Source organism: Tyto alba, unplaced genomic scaffold (genome assembly GCF_018691265.1).
Source record: "Tyto alba isolate M040663 unplaced genomic scaffold, T.alba_DEE_v4.0 Super-Scaffold_9, whole genome shotgun sequence".
Taxonomy (NCBI): Eukaryota; Metazoa; Chordata; class Aves; order Strigiformes; family Tytonidae; genus Tyto; species Tyto alba.
This window is the reverse complement of record NW_024881330.1, coordinates 1270273-1287157: the sequence shown is the minus strand read 5'-3', so window position 1 is coordinate 1287157 and position 16885 is coordinate 1270273. Positions and strand designations below refer to the sequence as shown.

Genomic DNA, 16885 nt, shown 5'->3' with positions numbered 1-16885 from the left:
CGGGTCTTGGTCAACAACCGTCTGAGTATGAGCCAGCAGTGTGCCCAGGTGGCCAAGGAGGCCAATAGTGTCCTGGCTTCTGTCAGGAACAGTGTGGCCAGCAGGACTAGGGAAGGGATCGTCCCGCTGTTTTTTAGTTACTGATGAGGCCGCCCCTGGAATACCGTGTTCAGTTTTGGGCCCCTCACTAAAAGAAGCCATTGAGGTGCTGGAGAATGTCCAAAGAAGGGCAAGGAAGCTGGTGAAGCGCTTAGCGAATGAGTCCTACAAAGAGTCACTGAGGGACCTGGAGTGGTTCTGAAGAACAGGAGGCTGAGGGGACCCTTGTCGATCTCTGCAGCTACCTGAAAGGAGGTGACAGAGACGTGGATGTTGGCTTCTTTTCCCAAGTAAGAAGTGATAGGATGAAAGGAAACAATCTCATGTTGTGCCAGGGGAGGATTAGATTGGATATTAGGAAACATTTGTTCATTAAAAAGGTTGCCAAGCGTTAGAACATGCTGCCCAGGAAATTTGTTGAGTCACCATCCCAGGAGGTATATAAATGATGTGTAGATGTGCTGTTAACAGACGTGGTTTAGTGGTGGACTTGGTAGTGTGAGGTTAACAGCTGGACTCGATGATCATAACAGCCTTTTCCAACCTGAATGATTCTAAGCTGGTGTCTACTGTTGCTGTTGCTGGGGACATACTCAATAGGTGAGGTCTTGTAGCCCCTTTCCACCCATGCCAATGGGTTGCAGAGCCCTGGCTTTGTGCTGGGTGAGGTTGGAAGAGCCTTGGGAGAAGAAAGGAAGTGGAGGCATGTGAATCTGGGATGCAGAAGAACTTTATTGAGAGAAAAAAACAGGGAGAATGCAGGAGCACCGAGGGGAAGGGAGCTGGTCTGATGTAGAAATATGGCAACCATCATCCGAGGTCTCTTGAGTGCATTACACGTTCCAGAGCTCTGAGGTCTACCTTCCCTCCAGTGAGAGCAGCCCACCAAAGCCACCAAGTGGGCTTTGGCTTGTGAGAAGGTGTTTGCAGTGGAGAGTAGTAGACATAGCAGAAGGGGCGATGCAAAGAAGACAGTTGGAGAACAGGAGGAGGTACATGGGCCATGTTTCCAGGCAGCCGGGGCTCCCCCTTCCCTGATTCTTTGCATAGTGCCTTGAGAGGAGGAGCCATGGAGGGTGAGCCCATGTGCCAGCAACAGCCCGGAGCTGCATCCTCAATCGATGCCGGGGCTTGCAGGGTGTGGGTGGTTGGTGTCAGGGGTGGTGGTGAGGGCCCTTAGCAGGGGTAGCAGCCCCTTCCGGCGCCGAAGCAGCCCAGGCCGCCCAAGCCGTAGCCGTAGCCGTAGCCGAAGCCTCCGGAGGAGACGGGCACTCCCTGGGAGCTGAGGACGTTGCCCACGGCAGCCGATGAGGAGGATCCGACGGCGGTGCTCTGGGGGAAGGAGCTGAGGATGGGTCCTGGCAGGGTGACGAGCACGGCGGGAGGCTGGATGACGACGCGGGAGTCCTCGCACTGCCTGACACAGGGCTCGTTGCAGCTGTTAGCCAGCGGGGTGGGTCCGCAGGGGCGGCAGAGGTCGGAGCAGGCCATGGCTGTGGTGTGGAGGGGCCCTGGAAGAGAGGGGGGTGAGAAAGCGGAGGGGCGGTGGTGCAGGAGGGCGAGGGAGTGGGGAGGCGTGGTGTGGGGCTGTGGGGAGCGTGGCTGCGGGGAGGCGTGAGGGCTGCTGAGGCTGGGGCCAGCAGAGCGTGCTGGAAGAGCCGGGCCAGGCAGGCCAGGAGAAGGAGGGGAAGGGGGTTGAGGCTCACCTTGTTGAGCGCGGAGGAGAAGGCGTCAGGAGAAGGGTGTGAGGGAGAGAGGCGCTGGGCCGGCTTTTATGCGGGTGCCCAAGGGGCGGGACAGCCTTTGCGCGTGACGGCATTTTGCAGCAGGCGGCTCTTGTGTGCCACGACCTCGCCAATAATGAGGTGGGGTGTGTTTCCTTTCCCTCAGTGCTCCCTTTTCATGTCTTCTTCTTGCAGACGTATCCACCTGAGCCCGTCAGAAGCTTTGAATGGAGAGTAGGTATTTGGGAGCATTTACATGGAAGGTGCGTGTCAGGGCATTCAGCAGACGCAGCGAAAGTGTAGGACTAATGGGGTGTCATCAGTGAGGTCATCCCGTGGCACCCGTGTGAGGTGGTTTTGCGGGTGTGTTGTGAAGAGGGGGCCCCATCTCCTCAGAGGCTTGGCAGACTGATCTGGGCTTTGGACGTGTTGTGGGTGTGAGGGGCTGGTTCTGCCGTGGCGTTCCATCCCTCCACACCTCTCTGCCAGCTCACTAAGCCTGTCCTTATACGTGGCCTTTTCCTTTGGGTATGCTTTCTGTATTTCTCATTGCCCATCAGGACTGTATGTTTGTCGCTGGGTATATTGATTTATATCGCAAGGTTTTGTTAGTGACAGATCTGCAGGGTTGTCTTCTGTGAGAATATGCCAGAAGCTTCCCTCACATCCAATAAAGCCAATGCCAGCCGGCTCCATGACAGCACATTCCATGCCAAACCTGAGCCAATCAGCTGTTGTAGTCGCGCCGCTTTGCTAATGTATTTAAGCAGGGGAAGAAGTACTGCGCAACAGCAGCAGGAAGATAGGAGGGAGAATGTGTGAGAGGAATCAACTTTGCAGTGTCAAGTCAGTAAAGAAAAAGGGGTAGGATCTGCTTGAGGCAGCAGAGGCGAGATTCCCCTGCAGCCTGTGGAGAAGGCCATGGTGAGGCAGGCTGTCCACCTGCAGCGCGTGCAGGTCTGTGGTGCAGTAAATATCCACCTGCAGCACATGGAGGACCCTACCCCAGATTGGGTGGATGCACTCAGAGAGGGGGCTTTCTGTGTGATCTCAGAGCGGAGGAATGGTGTCTTGGGGTCCCCTGAGCAAGTGGCCCAGGGACGCTGAGGTAGGGAGGATGATGGTCCGGAGACCCTCTGCATGGGTCACTGTGGGACCTTGCAGTGAAGAGGAGATGGTGGACTGAGGATCCTCTGCAAGGGATCAGTTGGGGACCCCGAAGCAAGGTGAGACTGTGGTGTGGGGACTCCCACATAGGTGGCAGGGGGACCAGGCAGCCAGGTGGACAGTGCCACAGGGACCCACGCTTGGTTCAGCTGAGGAGCCCAGAGCAAGGCGGGTGGTGACCTGGGCACCCTGCATGGGTTGCCCAGGGTCCTGGTAGCCAGGGGGGATGGGACCGTGGGATCCTGTGTGGGTGGCCCTGGGAGCCGTCTGTGAGGGCAGATGGTGTCATGGGGACTGCCAGGCAGTTGGCCTGGGGACCACAACAAGGGGGACGATGACAGGGGACCCTGTGTGGGTGTGTCTGGCACCCTGCAGCGCAGGAAGAAGCGCAGGCTCTGTTGAGGTATTAATTGATGGCAGATTTTGGGGGGATGTTATTTAATCAGGGCATTTTCCCTCCCTCTTTCCCCTCTGAGTCCCCTAACTGCTCTCGTATGAGGTGTTACTTTTGGTTTTCGTCAGCATTTCTACCCATTCATTCCCTCATTCACCGCCCAGCCCTGCCAGCAGTTGTTTTGGGGGCCATTTGGTGAAGATTATCCATTTGTTCTACCAGCAATGTCGATTTTGGAATCCTGACAGGCACCTTCTGGATGCTCCCAGGGCCTTTTGCAGCAGCTGGTGCCTATTAGTTGCCCCCTGACTGGCAGGTTGTCAGCGGCGCCCTGACTGGTATGTTGAGAGGTGCCTTGTGATTGGCTGGTTGCTGAAGGTGCTGAGGCAAGGATGGGCTTCTGGCACATTCTGGAAGCCCCCCAGGTCCAGTCTGTGTTGGTGGTGCATATTTCCGAGGAGAGGTCTTGTATCCCTTTTCCACCCACCCCGATGGCAGTTGAGCCCTGGCTTTGTGCTGGGTAAAGCTGAAAGAGCTTTTGGAGAAGAAAGGAAGCAGAGTAGTCTTTGGCTAAGATGTGGGACAAATTTATTAAGGAGAAAAGAAAGGAAAAAGAAGACACACGAAGTGGAAGGGAGCTCGTCTGAGGTGTAATAGGGTGACCATTCAGCAGGGGTCCCTTAGGGGCACTAGATTTTTCCAGAGTACACCGGTACTCCTACCCTCCACCTGAGGTCCCCAGTGGGTTTAGGTTTGTGAGAAGGTGTTTGCAGCAGAGTGTAGCGGACATGGCAGAAGGGAGGATGCAGAGAAGACATTTGGACAAAAGAAGGCGGTACACGGGCCCTGTTTCCAGGCATCCAGTGCTGGCCCTTACATTTTTCTTTGCGTGGTTCCTTGAGAGGAGAGGCTGTTGACATCAAGCTCGTGTGTCAAGGGCCCTTAGCAGGGGTAGCAGCCCCTTCTGGCGCCGAAGCAGCCCAGGCCGCCCAAGCCGTAGCCGTAGCCGAAGCCGAAGCCTCCGGAGGAGACGGGCACTCCCTGGGAGCTGAGGACGTTGCCCACGGCAGCCGATGAGGAGGATCCGACGGCGGTGCTCTGGGGGAAGGAGCTGAGGATGGGTCCTGGCAGGGTGACCACCACGGTGGAAGGCTGGATGACGACGCGGGAGTCCTCGCACTGCCTGACACAGGGCTCGTTGCAGCTGTTAGCCAGCGGGGTGGGTCCGCAGGGGCGGCAGAGGTCGGAGCAGGCCATGGCTGTGGTGTGGAGGGGCCCTGGAAGAGAGGGGGGTGAGAAAGCGGAGGGGCGGTGGTGCAGGAGGGCGAGGGAGTGGGGAGGCGTGGTGTGGGGCTGTGGGGAGCGTGGCTGCGGGGAGGCGTGAGGGCTGCTGAGGCTGGGGCCAGCAGAGCGTGCTGGAAGAGCCGGGCCAGGCAGGCCAGGAGAAGGAGGGGAAGGGGGTTGAGGCTCACCTTGTTGAGCGCGGAGGAGAAGGCGTCAGGAGAAGGGTGTGAGGGAGAGAGGCGCTGGGCCGGCTTTTATGCGGGTGCCCAAGGGGCGGGACAGCCTTTGCGCGTGACGGCATTTTGCAGCAGGCGGCTCTTGTGTGTCACGACCTCGCCAATAATGAGGTGGGGTGTGTTTCCCTTCCCACAACGCTCACTTTTCATGTCCTTTTCTGGAGCACGTGTCCTTCTGACCGTGGCGGCAACTTTTAAGTGCGAGTAATAGAGGAAAATTGCATTAATGTTGGTTCTTTGTGTCAGAACATTTGGTAGATGTCGCCGAAATGTAGATGTGCTTGTCAACAATGAGGTCAACCCAATGCATTCGTGTATTGTGGCTTGCGGTATGTTGTGTAACGGGGTCTGCAGTTCCTCACAGCCCTGGAAACCTGGTCTGGTCTTTGCAGTTGTGTCAGGCACAAGGCATTGACCCTGCCATGGCGTTCAGTCCCTCCCCACCTCACCGCCAGCTCACTAAGCTTCTCTTTAGACCCGGCCTTTCCTGTCAGCTGCTCTGTGTGTGTCCTGTTGCCCCTCTGGCTTGTTAGGCTGTGGCTGGGAGGAAGGCGGCTGCCTGTTTGGGCTTGCAGCCCCTTGGGGCCGTCCCTGGGGGTGGCAGTGCCAGCAGGCAGAGGAGGGCTGTTTGCGAGAGCAGGCCGTTGGCCTGGCAGCCCTGGTTCAGAGCGGACAAGCCCTGTGCTGTCGGGAGGCCTGCCCTGCTCCCCAAAGGCTTGGGTTGGCCCCTCTGGAGCAATCGCCTCGCAAGGGCTGGTAAGTTTTCAGCCTGGGCTCTGGTGTCATGTGTCCAAAAAAGAGCAACAAAGCTGATGAAGAGTCTAGAGAAGAAGAATTAATGGGGAATGCTTCAAGCAACTTGGCTGCTTTAGTTTCCCAAAAAAGAAAGTTGTGCAGGGATGTTATTTCTCTGTACAACTGCTTGAATGAAGGTTGTATGGAGGTGCCTGTCAGTCTCTTATTTCTAGTAACGAGAGATAGAGGAGGAAACAGCCTCCAGTTGTGTCCCGGGAGCTTTGCATTGGATATGAGGAACAATTTTGCACCTAGAGTGTCATCGCGCCCAGCAGGACATGCTGGGGGTAGAAAGGCTGGAAAGCAGCTTTTCTGAACCCTGCTTTGTGTTGCTGCTTGGGAGAACGAGCTGACTGCAAGGTATCATTGTGCTGTCACGTCTGAAGGGGGCAAGTGTCTCCAGCGCGGTGTTGGGAATAGTGTTGGCAGGAGGTTGGGGCAGGTGATCCTGTACTCTCTGCAGGGTTTGATGAGGTCCCATGGTGAGTCCTGTGTCCATTGAGGGCTCCCCCATGGAAGAAGGACATGGACTTAGTGGAATAAGTTAAGTGCTGGGCCACCCAGATGCTGAGAGTAGTAGAGCATCTTTACTATGAGGGGAAGCTAAATGATCTGGGAGGGTTTTCAGGCAGGAGTCAAGGCCATGCTGGGAAGATGTCATCAGTGTGTCGAAATCGCAGGTGGGAGGGCAGAAGGGCAGAGGAGTGAGAATCCTCGTATGGGTGCCCATGGACAGTGCAAAGGTGAATGGAGAAGGCTGAAAAGATGTGCCATTTCCTTGGAAGGGAAGGCAACCCTTTTTTGGTGTGAGAGTGGTCAAAGAGTGAAACTGGTTGTGCAAAGATGTGCTGAATTCCCATCCTTGGAGACACTTAAAACCTGTGTGGACGTGTTTATGGACATCGTGCCCGATCTGGCCGTGCTTGAGCAGGTTAGGATGAAATAAATGAGCTCCGGAGGTTCCTTGCACTCTCAGTGATTCTTTTTGCTGTGATTTTCTTTGCTGTGATGGCCAGAGTTGTGACGAGGAAGGGAGTGGGTCAGTGGGGAGCAGAATGAAGCCCTCATAGTTCAATGGAGATGGTTAGCGACCTGCTAGAGTGCTTGGACATGCACAAGTGTGTGGGAACGAAATGATCCACCCACGGGCATTGAAGGAGGTGTTGGATGTGCTCTGCAAGCCACTTTCAAGCACTTCTCAGCACTCCTTGGCTAACCAGGTAGGTCCCAGCTGACTGGAGATTAGCAAAAGTGAGGCTCATGTGCAATAAAGGCTGGATCGAGGATGTGGGGAACTACAGTCCTGTGAGTGTGACCTCAGTGCCAGGCAAAGATATGGAGCAGATCATCTCGAGAGCCTTCACTCAGCACCTACAGGGCAACCAGGTGATCAGGCTCAGTCAGCATGGTTTTATGAAAGGCAGGTCCTGCTTGACTATACTGATCCCCTTCAGTGAGAGGAGAGGAGAGGCGTTGGGTGTTCTTTCCCTGCAAGTTAGTAAAGCACTTGATGCTGTTTCCTACATCATTCTCCTGGAGAAACTAGCTGCTCATGGCTTGGACTGACATACTGTTTGCTTGGTAGAGAACCGGATGGATGTTTGTGCCCTAAGAGTTGTGGTGAATGGAGTTAAATCCAGTTGGTGGCCAGTCACAAGTGGAGTTGCCCGTGGCTGAGAGTTTGAGCCAATTTTCTTGAATAGCTTTATCAGTGATCTGGAGGAGGGGATAAAGTGCACCCTCAGTAACATTGCAGACATCAGCTAGTTGGGTGGGAGTGTCGATCCAGTAACAAGTGATACGATGAAAGGAAACGGCCTCACGTTGTGCCAGGGGAGGGTTAGATTGGATATTAGGAAACATTTCTTCAAGAAAAGTTTGCGAGGCTTTGGAACTGGCTGACTTTAGAATTAGTTGAGTCACCATCCCTGGAGTTATTTAAATGCTGTGTCAATGTATAGTTCAGGGATGTGTATTAGTGCTGGACTTGGTAGCATTAGATTAACGGTTGGACTCGATGATCTTAAGAGACACTTCCATCTAAATTGTTTTATGGTGGTGTGTGTTGTTGTTGTTGCTAAGGACATACTCTATAGGTGAGGCCTTGCAGCCCATTTCCACTCAGCCCAGTGTGTTCCTGAGCCCTGTCTTTGTGCTGGGTGAGGTTGGAAGAGCCTTGGGAGAAGAAAGGAAGTGGAGGCATTTCAAGCTGGGATGCAGGAGAGTTTTATTGAGAGAAAAAACCAGGGAGAATGCAGGATCGCCGAGTGGAAGGGAGCTGGTCTGATGGAGAAGTACGGCGACCATCAGCCAAGGTCCCTTGCATGCGGTAGATCACCCAGCTGTTCCTGTTCTGCAGTGGGAGCATCCCACCAGAGGCCTTGATGGCATTTCTCTGCTGAGAAGGTGTTTGCAGCGGAGAATATTGGACATAGCAGGAAGGCGGATGCAAAGAAGACAGTTGGAGAACAGGAGGAGGCACATGGGTCAAGTTTCCAGGAAACCACAGCTACCCCATCCTTGCTTCCTTATTTATTGCATAGAGAGGAGGAGCCGTTGATGTTGAGCTCGTGTGTCAAGGGCCCTTAGCAGGGGTAGCAGCCCCTTCCGGCGCCGAAGCAGCCCAGGCCGCCCAAGCCGTAGCCGTAGCCGAAGCCGAAGCCTCCGGAGGAGACGGGCACTCCCTGGGAGCTGAGGACGTTGCCCACGGCAGCCGATGAGGAGGATCCGACGGCGGTGCTCTGGGGGAAGGAGCTGAGGATGGGTCCTGGCAGGGTGACCACCACGGTGGAAGGCTGGATGACGACGCGGGAGTCCTCGCACTGCCTGACACAGGGCTCGTTGCAGCTGTTAGCCAGCGGGGTGGGTCCGCAGGGGCGGCAGAGGTCGGAGCAGGCCATGGCTGTGGTGTGGAGGGGCCCTGGAAGAGAGGGGGGTGAGAAAGCGGAGGGGCGGTGGTGCAGGAGGGCGAGGGAGTGGGGAGGCGTGGTGTGGGGCTGTGGGGAGCGTGGCTGCGGGGAGGCGTGAGGGCTGCTGAGGCTGGGGCCAGCAGAGCGTGCTGGAAGAGCCGGGCCAGGCAGGCCAGGAGAAGGAGGGGAAGGGGGTTGAGGCTCACCTTGTTGAGCGCGGAGGAGAAGGCGTCAGGAGAAGGGTGTGAGGGAGAGAGGCGCTGGGCCGGCTTTTATGCGGGTGCCCAAGGGGCGGGACAGCCTTTGCGCGTGACGGCATTTTGCAGCAGGCGGCTCTTGTGTGCCACGACCTCGCCAATAATGAGGTGGGGTGTGCTTCCCTTCCCACAACGCTCACTTTTCATGTCCTTTTCTTGAGGACCTGTACTCGTGACACTGGAGGCAACTTTTAAGTGCGAGTAATAGAGGAAAAATGCATTAATGTTGGTTCTTTGTGTCAGAGCATTTGCTAGATGTTGCCGAAATGTAGATGTGCTTGTCAACAATGAGGTCAACCCAATGCATTCGTGTGTTGTGGCTTGCGGTATGTTGTGTAATGGGGTCTCCATTTCCTCGCAGCCCTGGCAGACTGGTTTGGGATTTGTAGATTTGCCAGACACGAGGGACTGACCCTACCATGACGTTCCGTCCCTCCCCGCCTTATGCCAGCTTGCTAAGCGTGTCTTTAGGCCTGGCCTTCCCTGCTGGCTGAGATCCATGAGGTTGCCTGCCCCTCGGTCTTGTAAGGCTGTGGCTGTGAGAAAGACGGCTTCCCTTTTGAGCAGTTCCTGATGGCTGGAAGAGAGCTTATAGGCCTGATGTATTGTAGCAGACTAGGATGGAAGATTTGGGAAAGTAGAAACTGTTGAGACTGGCCTTGCTTCTGTGGCAGGTGATGTTGAAAATCCTCACAGAAAGCACTGTCAGTCCGAGAAAGGACAAGAAGCTGGTGCGGATCTGTCGGTGTGGATTTACAAAGGGGAAGTCACAGCTGACCAACCTCCATGTCCTCTATATTGAAGTGACTCTCTTTGTGGACAAGGATGAGAGCCGTGGCTGGTGTTTACCTCGCCTTTTTTCGTTAAGCTTTGACGCTTTCCCCCCTTGCATGTTCCTAAACACACTGAGAAAGTATTGGTTGCGAAAGTGGCTGAAGGGCTGGGCGCAGTGGCTTGTGATGAGTGTCCCAAAGTCCAGATGCAGGCAAGTCTCAAACGGCGTAGCCCAGGACTGGCATCCATGGGGCCAACACTGTTCAACATCCTCATCAGTGGCGTGGGCAGTGGGACGAAGTGCTGCCTAAGGAAGTTGTCAGATGATGCAAAATCTGGAAGAGAACCTAAGCCAACGGATGGTTGTGCTGCCATTCTGAGGGAGTCTGGAGAATGAGGCAGAGGGGAATCTCTGGGAGTTCAAGAGGCAGAAAAGCAAAGGCCTGCATCTGTGTGGTGAATAGCACAGGGCATCTGGACATGCTGGGGGTAGAGAGGCTGGAAAGCAGCTTTTCTGAACCCTGCTTTGTGTTGCTGGTGGAGAATGACCTGACTGCGAGGCATCACTGCGCCATTACGTCAAAAGAGGCCAAGTATCTCCAGGGCGGCGTTGGGAAGAGCGTTGCCAGGAGGTTTGGGGAGGTGATCCTGTACTCCCTGAAGGTCTGGTGAGGCCTCACATGGAGTCCTGTGTCCATTGAGGTCTCCTCTGTTGAAGCAGGACATGGACTTAGAGGAATGAGGTGAGTGCAGGGCAACCGAGATGCTGAAGGGACTGGAGCATCTTTGCTATGAGGGAAACTGAGAGAGCTGAGAGCTTTTTTCATCTGGGAGGCAATGCTGTGCCGGGGAGATGTCATCAGTGTGTCTAAATCCCAACTGGGAGGGCATGTGGAAACGGCAGTGAGAGTCTTCTCGTGGGTGTGCATGACCAGGACAAGGGAGAATGGAGAAATCTGAAATGACCTGCCGTACCCTTGGAAGAGTGGCAATCGTTTTTCAGTGTGAGAGTGGTCAAAGAGTGAAAGTGGTTCTGCAAAGAAGTGCTGAAGTCCCATCCCTGGAGATACTGAAAACTTGACTGGCCATGTTTGTTGACAGCGTGCTTGAGCTGGCCATGCTTGAGCCGCTTGGGTTGAAGCAGATGATCTTCAGAGGTAGCTTGGCACCCAGTGATTCTTTTTGCTTTGATTGTGCTTGTTGTGGTGACCAGAGAGTTGTGCTGGGGAAAGGGGTTGGTCAGGTGTGTGTAGCCATGGGGAACCTATGTTAAGGGCATGTCTAGAAGTGCACAGCGTGTCCGAGCCTTTCTGCAGGGAAGTGAAGGGCTTGTGTCATGGGCGGGAAGCCCCCCGCTTCCACTCTGTGTTGGTGTCCTTGCTGGAGAGATCCTCGCTAAGAGTTGTTGTGTAGCGCTTTTGTACTCATTCTGATGGCCTGTTGAGCCCTGGCTTTAGGTGGGTGAGGTTGGAAGAGCCTTGGGAGAAGAAAGAAAGAGGAGGCTTGTTTGGGTGGTTTGCAGGAGAACTTTATTGAGGGAAAAACACAGGGAAAAGGCAGGAGTGCCGAGTGGAAGAGAACCGATCTGTGGTGGAAGTACAGCGACCACAAGCCGAGAGCCCTTTTGTGCAGTTGATGTTGCCAGATCTGTGAGGTCTTCCTGCCCTGCACTAGGAGTAGCTCACTGGAGCTCCAGGTGGATTTTGGCTTGTGAGAAGGTGTTTGCAGCGGAGAGCAGCAGACATAGCAGAAGGGGCGATGCAAAGAAGACAGTTGGAGAACAGGAGAAGGTACGTGGACCAAGTTTCCAGGCAGCCGGGGCTCCCCCCTTCCCTGTTTCTTTTCATGGTGCCTTGAGAGGAGGAGCCATGGAGGGTGAGCCCATGTGCCAGCAACAGCCCGGAACTGCGTCCTCAATGGATGCCGTGGCTTCCAGGGTGTGGGTGGTTGGTGTCAGGGGTGGTGGTGAGGGCCCTTAGCAGGGGTAGCAGCCCCTTCCGGCGCCGAAGCAGCCCAGGCCGCCCAAGCCGTAGCCGTAGCCGTAGCCGAAGCCTCCGGAGGAGACGGGCACTCCCTGGGAGCTGAGGACGTTGCCCACGGCAGCCGATGAGGAGGATCCGACGGCGGTGCTCTGGGGGAAGGAGCTGAGGATGGGTCCTGGCAGGGTGACCACCACGGTGGAAGGCTGGATGACGACGCGGGAGTCCTCGCACTGCCTGACACAGGGCTCGTTGCAGCTGTTAGCCAGCGGGGTGGGTCCGCAGGGGCGGCAGAGGTCGGAGCAGGCCATGGCTGTGGTGTGGAGGGGCCCTGGAAGAGAGGGGGGTGAGAAAGCGGAGGGGCGGTGGTGCAGGAGGGCGAGGGAGTGGGGAGGCGTGGTGTGGGGCTGTGGGGAGCGTGGCTGCGGGGAGGCGTGAGGGCTGCTGAGGCTGGGGCCAGCAGAGCGTGCTGGAAGAGCCGGGCCAGGCAGGCCAGGAGAAGGAGGGGAAGGGGGTTGAGGCTCACCTTGTTGAGCGCGGAGGAGAAGGCGTCAGGAGAAGGATGTGAGGGAGAGAGGCGCTGGGCCGGCTTTTATGCGGGTGCCCAAGGGGCGGGACAGCCTTTGCGCGTGACGGCATTTTGCAGCAGGCGGCTCTTGTGTGCCACGACCTCGCCAATAATGAGGTGGGGTGTGTTTCCTTTCCGGCAATGCTCCATTTCTGTTCTTCTCTTGAGGACATGTCCTTCTGATCCTTAGTGCTTTAGGAGTTGTGACCAAGGAACAGGATAATTTTGTCGTTGCCAGTGAGCCCATTTCAATTTACCCATGTGGTGTGGTTTGCAGGTGCTTTGTGAAGATAGGGCCCCATTTCCTTACTGCCATGGCAGGCTTGTCTGGTGTTTTCAGGTGTTGTGGGTGTATGGCCAAGCTCCCTTTTCCATTATGTTTGGTCCCTGCCTGCCTTACTGCCATCTCGCTAAGGCTGTCTTTATATCTGTCCTTTCCCATTGGCTGCACTGCGTGAGTGTCTGTGCCCCTCAGGCTTTTATGTTTGTCACTGGTTTTAGTGGCTTTGTATGTCAAGGTTTTGGTAGCAACAGCTCTGCAAAGGTTGCTTCTGTGAGAAGATGCCAGAAGATTCCCCTGTTTGTCAGCGCCGTTGACATGCGTCTTCAAGATTGAGCCGCTGTTGGCCAAACCTGAAGCAATCAGCTACCGTGGGGACACCTCTGTGATAACATTTCACAGGGGGAATAAAGTGCTGTAGAAGAGCAGCTGGAAGACAGGATGGAGAATATGAGAGAAACAACTGTTCATGTCAGTGAAGAAGGAGGGCAAGGAGGTTCTCCAGATGTCAGAGCAGAAATTCCCCTGCAGCCCATGGTGAAGACTGTGGTCAATCAGGCTGTTCTCCTGCAGCTCACATAGGTTCATGGCAGAGCAGATGCCCACCTGCAGCCCATGGAGGACCCCATGCCAGAGCATGTGGATGTGCTTGAAAGGTGGCTGTAACCCCTCAGAGTGGAGCCCACAGTGGAGCAGGTCTTCTGGCAGGACCTGTGACCCTGCAGGAGACCCATACTGAATCAGTCCCTTCCTGAAGGACTGCATCCCATGGAAAGGACCCATGCTGGAGCAGCTCATGGACAACTTCAGTTCATGGGAAGGACACACACTGGAGAAGTTAGTGTCCAGCATTGCTCTGTCCCAGGTACAGAATGCTGCATTTATTCTTGTTCAGTTTCTTGCCATTAATCATTGCCCAATGCTCCAGTCTATCTAGATCTCTGTCCCTGGCCTCCTGTCTATCAAGAGAGTCAACAGCACTTTTCAGTTTGGTATCAGCAGCAAATTTGCTAATGGTGTGTTCAACTCCTGCATAGACTATTGCTAGAAATCTTGACCAGAGCTGGCCCTAGAATGGAGCCCTGAGCCACAGTGCTTGTGACTGGTCCCAGCCAGATGTAGCCCCCCTCACCACAACTCTTTGAGCCCCGCTGTTCAGCCAGTTCTTTACCCATCATACCATGTACCTGCTCATCTCACAGATGGAGAGCTATTTCAGGAGGATGCTGTGAGGCACAGGATCAAAAGCCTTAATAAAATACAGAAAAACTACATCCATGGCCTTCCCTTCATCCACGAGGCAGGTGACCTTATCGGAGGAGGATATCAAATTAGTCAGGCAGGACTTTCACTTAGTGAACCCATGTTGCCTGATGATCCCAGTGTCTTTTAAATGTCTTTCGATAGCACCCACTAGGATCTGCTCCATAACTTTTCCAGGTAATGTGGTTAGACTAACAAGTCTCTAGTTTCCTGGGTCTACCCTCACACTGTTTTTATAAATGCAAATAAGACTGGATAGCTTCCAACAGTGAAGACCTCTCCAGACTCCCAAGACCTCCCCACATTCAGCAAAGGTGAGTGTCTTTAGAGTTGTTCATTGTGTGAGCAGAGCATGGTGGTAAGGAAGAGGAGATGATGTAGGAAGGCTATCTGTGGCTCTGTGTTGATGGGTGCTGGAGTGTAAGAGGCATGCTGGGCCAGTGCAGGGCTGGGCTGGGGAGGCCAGTGTGTGAAGTGTACTCACAGCTGCCCCCAAGAAATAGCAGTTGGGTAACTGGATCTGCAAAACTCCATGCGGAAAGATGGTTTGCACCCACAAATGCTGAGGGAGCTTCCTGATTTCCCTGCACTGAACTTAGAGGAATCTGATGAAGTTCAGCAAGGGGAGATGCAAAGTCATGTTTCTGGGGAAGAGTCACCCCATATAGCAGGAATGGCTGGGGGTCAGATCACAGACAGCAGCTTAGCAGGGAAGGACACTGTGGTCCTGGTGGAGAACAAATTGGCCATGAAATGGGAATACACCAATGAGGGAAAAGTGGTCAACACTTTCCTGAGCATCATTAGGAAAAGCATTGCCAGCAGGTCAAAGGAGGTAGCTTTTCATCACTCCTAAGAAGTAGTGAGGTCTCTTCTAGGGTGCTGTCTTCAATCCTGGGCTCCCAAGTGGAAAAAAAACAATGGACGTTTGAGAGCAAGACCAGTAAAGGGCAACCAAGACTATGAAGGCCTGAGTCATTTTTCACGAGAGGCTGAAAGAGCTGAGAGAGATTTAAAGCCCAGAAAAGTCAGGCATCATCAGTGAGCAAAGGCATCACCCCACTGATGACAACCTGCCACTCCTACACTATGATGGCATCTTCTACGTGACCTGAAATGAGCCAAAAACATCAATCCTCTGGCTCCTGTACTAATTGTACTTTAAAGTTGCCGCCAGGGTCAGAAGGACACTTCCTCAAGAGAAGGACACAAAACAACGGTTTGCAGGAAGGGAAACACACCCCACCTCATTATTGGCGAGGTCGTGGCACACAAGAGCCGCCTGCTGCAAAATGCCGTCACGCGCAAAGGCTGTCCCGCCCCTTGGGCACCCGCATAAAAGCCGGCCCAGCGCCTCTCTCCCTCACACCCTTCTCCTGACGCCTTCTCCTCCGCGCTCAACAAGGTGAGCCTCAACCCCCTTCCCCTCCTTCTCCTGGCCTGCCTGGCCCGGCTCTTCCAGCACGCTCTGCTGGCCCCAGCCTCAGCAGCCCTCACGCCTCCCCGCAGCCACGCTCCCCACAGCCCCACACCACGCCTCCCCACTCCCTCGCCCTCCTGCACCACCGCCCCTCCGCTTTCTCACCCCCCTCTCTTCCAGGGCCCCTCCACACCACAGCCATGGCCTGCTCCGACCTCTGCCGCCCCTGCGGACCCACCCCGCTGGCTAACAGCTGCAACGAGCCCTGTGTCAGGCAGTGCGAGGACTCCCGCGTCGTCATCCAGCCTCCCGCCGTGCTCGTCACCCTGCCAGGACCCATCCTCAGCTCCTTCCCCCAGAGCACCGCCGTCGGATCCTCCTCATCGGCTGCCGTGGGCAACGTCCTCAGCTCCCAGGGAGTGCCCGTCTCCTCCGGAGGCTTCGGCTTCGGCTTCGGCTACGGCTACGGCTTGGGCGGCCTGGGCTGCTTCGGCGCCAGAAGGGGCTGCTACCCCTGCTAAGGGCCCTTGACACACGAGCTTGATGTCAACGGCCTCTTCTCTCAAGGAACCACGCAAAGAAATATGTAAGGGCCAGCACTGGATGCCTGGAAACAGGGCCCGTGTACCGCCTTCTTTTGTCCAAATGTCTTCTCTGCATCCTCCCTTCTGCCATGTCCGCTACACTCTGCTGCAAACACCTTCTCACAAACCAAAACCCACTGGGGACCTCAGGTGGGATTCTCCCACTGCAGGGTAGGAGTACCGGTGTACTCTGGAAAAATCTAGTGCCCCTAAGGGACCCCTGCTGAATGGTCACCCTATTACACCTCAGACGAGCTCCCTTCCACTTCGTGCGTCTTCTTTTTCCTTTCTTTTCTCCTTAATAAATTTGTCCCACATCTTAGCCAAAGACTACTCCGCTTCCTTTCTTCTCCAAAAGCTCTTTCAGCTTTACTCAGCACAAAGCCAGGGCTCAACTGCCATTGGGGTGGGTGGAAAAGGGATACAAGACCTCTCCTCGGAAATATGCACCACCAACACAGACTGGACCTGGGGGGCTTCCAGAATGTGCCAGAAGCCCATCCTTGCCTCAGCACCTTCAGCAACCAGCCAATCACAAGGCACCTCTCAACATACCAGTCAGGGGGCAGCTGACAACCTGCCAGTCAGGGGGCAACTAATAGGCACCAGCTGCTGCAAAAGGCCCTGGGAGCATCCAGCAGGTGCCTGTCAGGATTCCAAAATTGACATTGCTGGTAGAACAAATGGATAATCTTCACCAAATGGCCCCCAAAACAACTGCTGGCAGGGCTGGGCGGTGAATGAGGGAATGAATGGGTAGAAATGCTGACGAAAACCAAAAGTAACACCTCACACGAGAGCAGTTAGGGGACTCTGAGGGGAAAGAGGGAGGGAAAATGCACTGATTAAATAACATCCCCCCAAAATCTGCCATCAATTAATACCTCAACAGAGCCTGCGCTTCTTCCTGCGCTGCAGGGTGCCAGACACACCCACACAGGGTCCCCTGTCATCGTCCCCCTTGTTGTGGTCCCCAGGCCAACTGCCTGGCAGTCCCCATGACACCATCTGCCCTCACAGACGGCTCCCAGGGCCACCCACACAGGATCCCATGGCCCCATCCCCCCTGGCTACCAGGACCCTGGGCAACCCATGCAGGGTGCCCAGGTCACCACCCGCCTTGCTCTGGGCTCCTCAGCTGAACCAAGCGTG

General features: G+C 55.2%; 4 protein-coding genes across 4 annotated transcripts; 1 reads left to right on the top strand and 3 right to left on the bottom strand.

The window, feature by feature from the left end:
• Positions 1-1237: 1237 nt before the first annotated feature.
• Positions 1238-1590, bottom strand: LOC122152669 (feather keratin 1-like). Its single transcript, XM_042786066.1, has one exon. The coding sequence runs from the start codon at positions 1588-1590 to the stop codon at positions 1276-1278; it is 315 nt and encodes a 104-aa protein (XP_042642000.1). The 3' UTR covers positions 1238-1275.
• Positions 1591-4326: 2736 nt separating this feature from the next.
• Positions 4327-4641, bottom strand: LOC122152668 (feather keratin-like). Its single transcript, XM_042786065.1, has one exon. It carries the CDS (start codon positions 4639-4641, stop codon positions 4327-4329), a length of 315 nt encoding a protein of 104 aa, XP_042641999.1.
• Positions 4642-8065: 3424 nt separating this feature from the next.
• Positions 8066-8593, bottom strand: LOC122152670 (feather keratin-like; the record flags this gene model as incomplete). The annotated part of the gene is made up of 1 exon (XM_042786067.1): positions 8066-8593. A coding segment is annotated over one exon (309 nt), but the record flags the coding sequence as incomplete, so codon positions are not given.
• Positions 8594-15349: 6756 nt separating this feature from the next.
• LOC122152660 (feather keratin-like) lies at positions 15350-15670 on the top strand. The gene has a single exon (XM_042786033.1). It carries the CDS (start codon positions 15350-15352, stop codon positions 15668-15670), a length of 321 nt encoding a protein of 106 aa, XP_042641967.1.
• The last annotated feature ends 1215 nt before the right edge of the window (positions 15671-16885 follow it).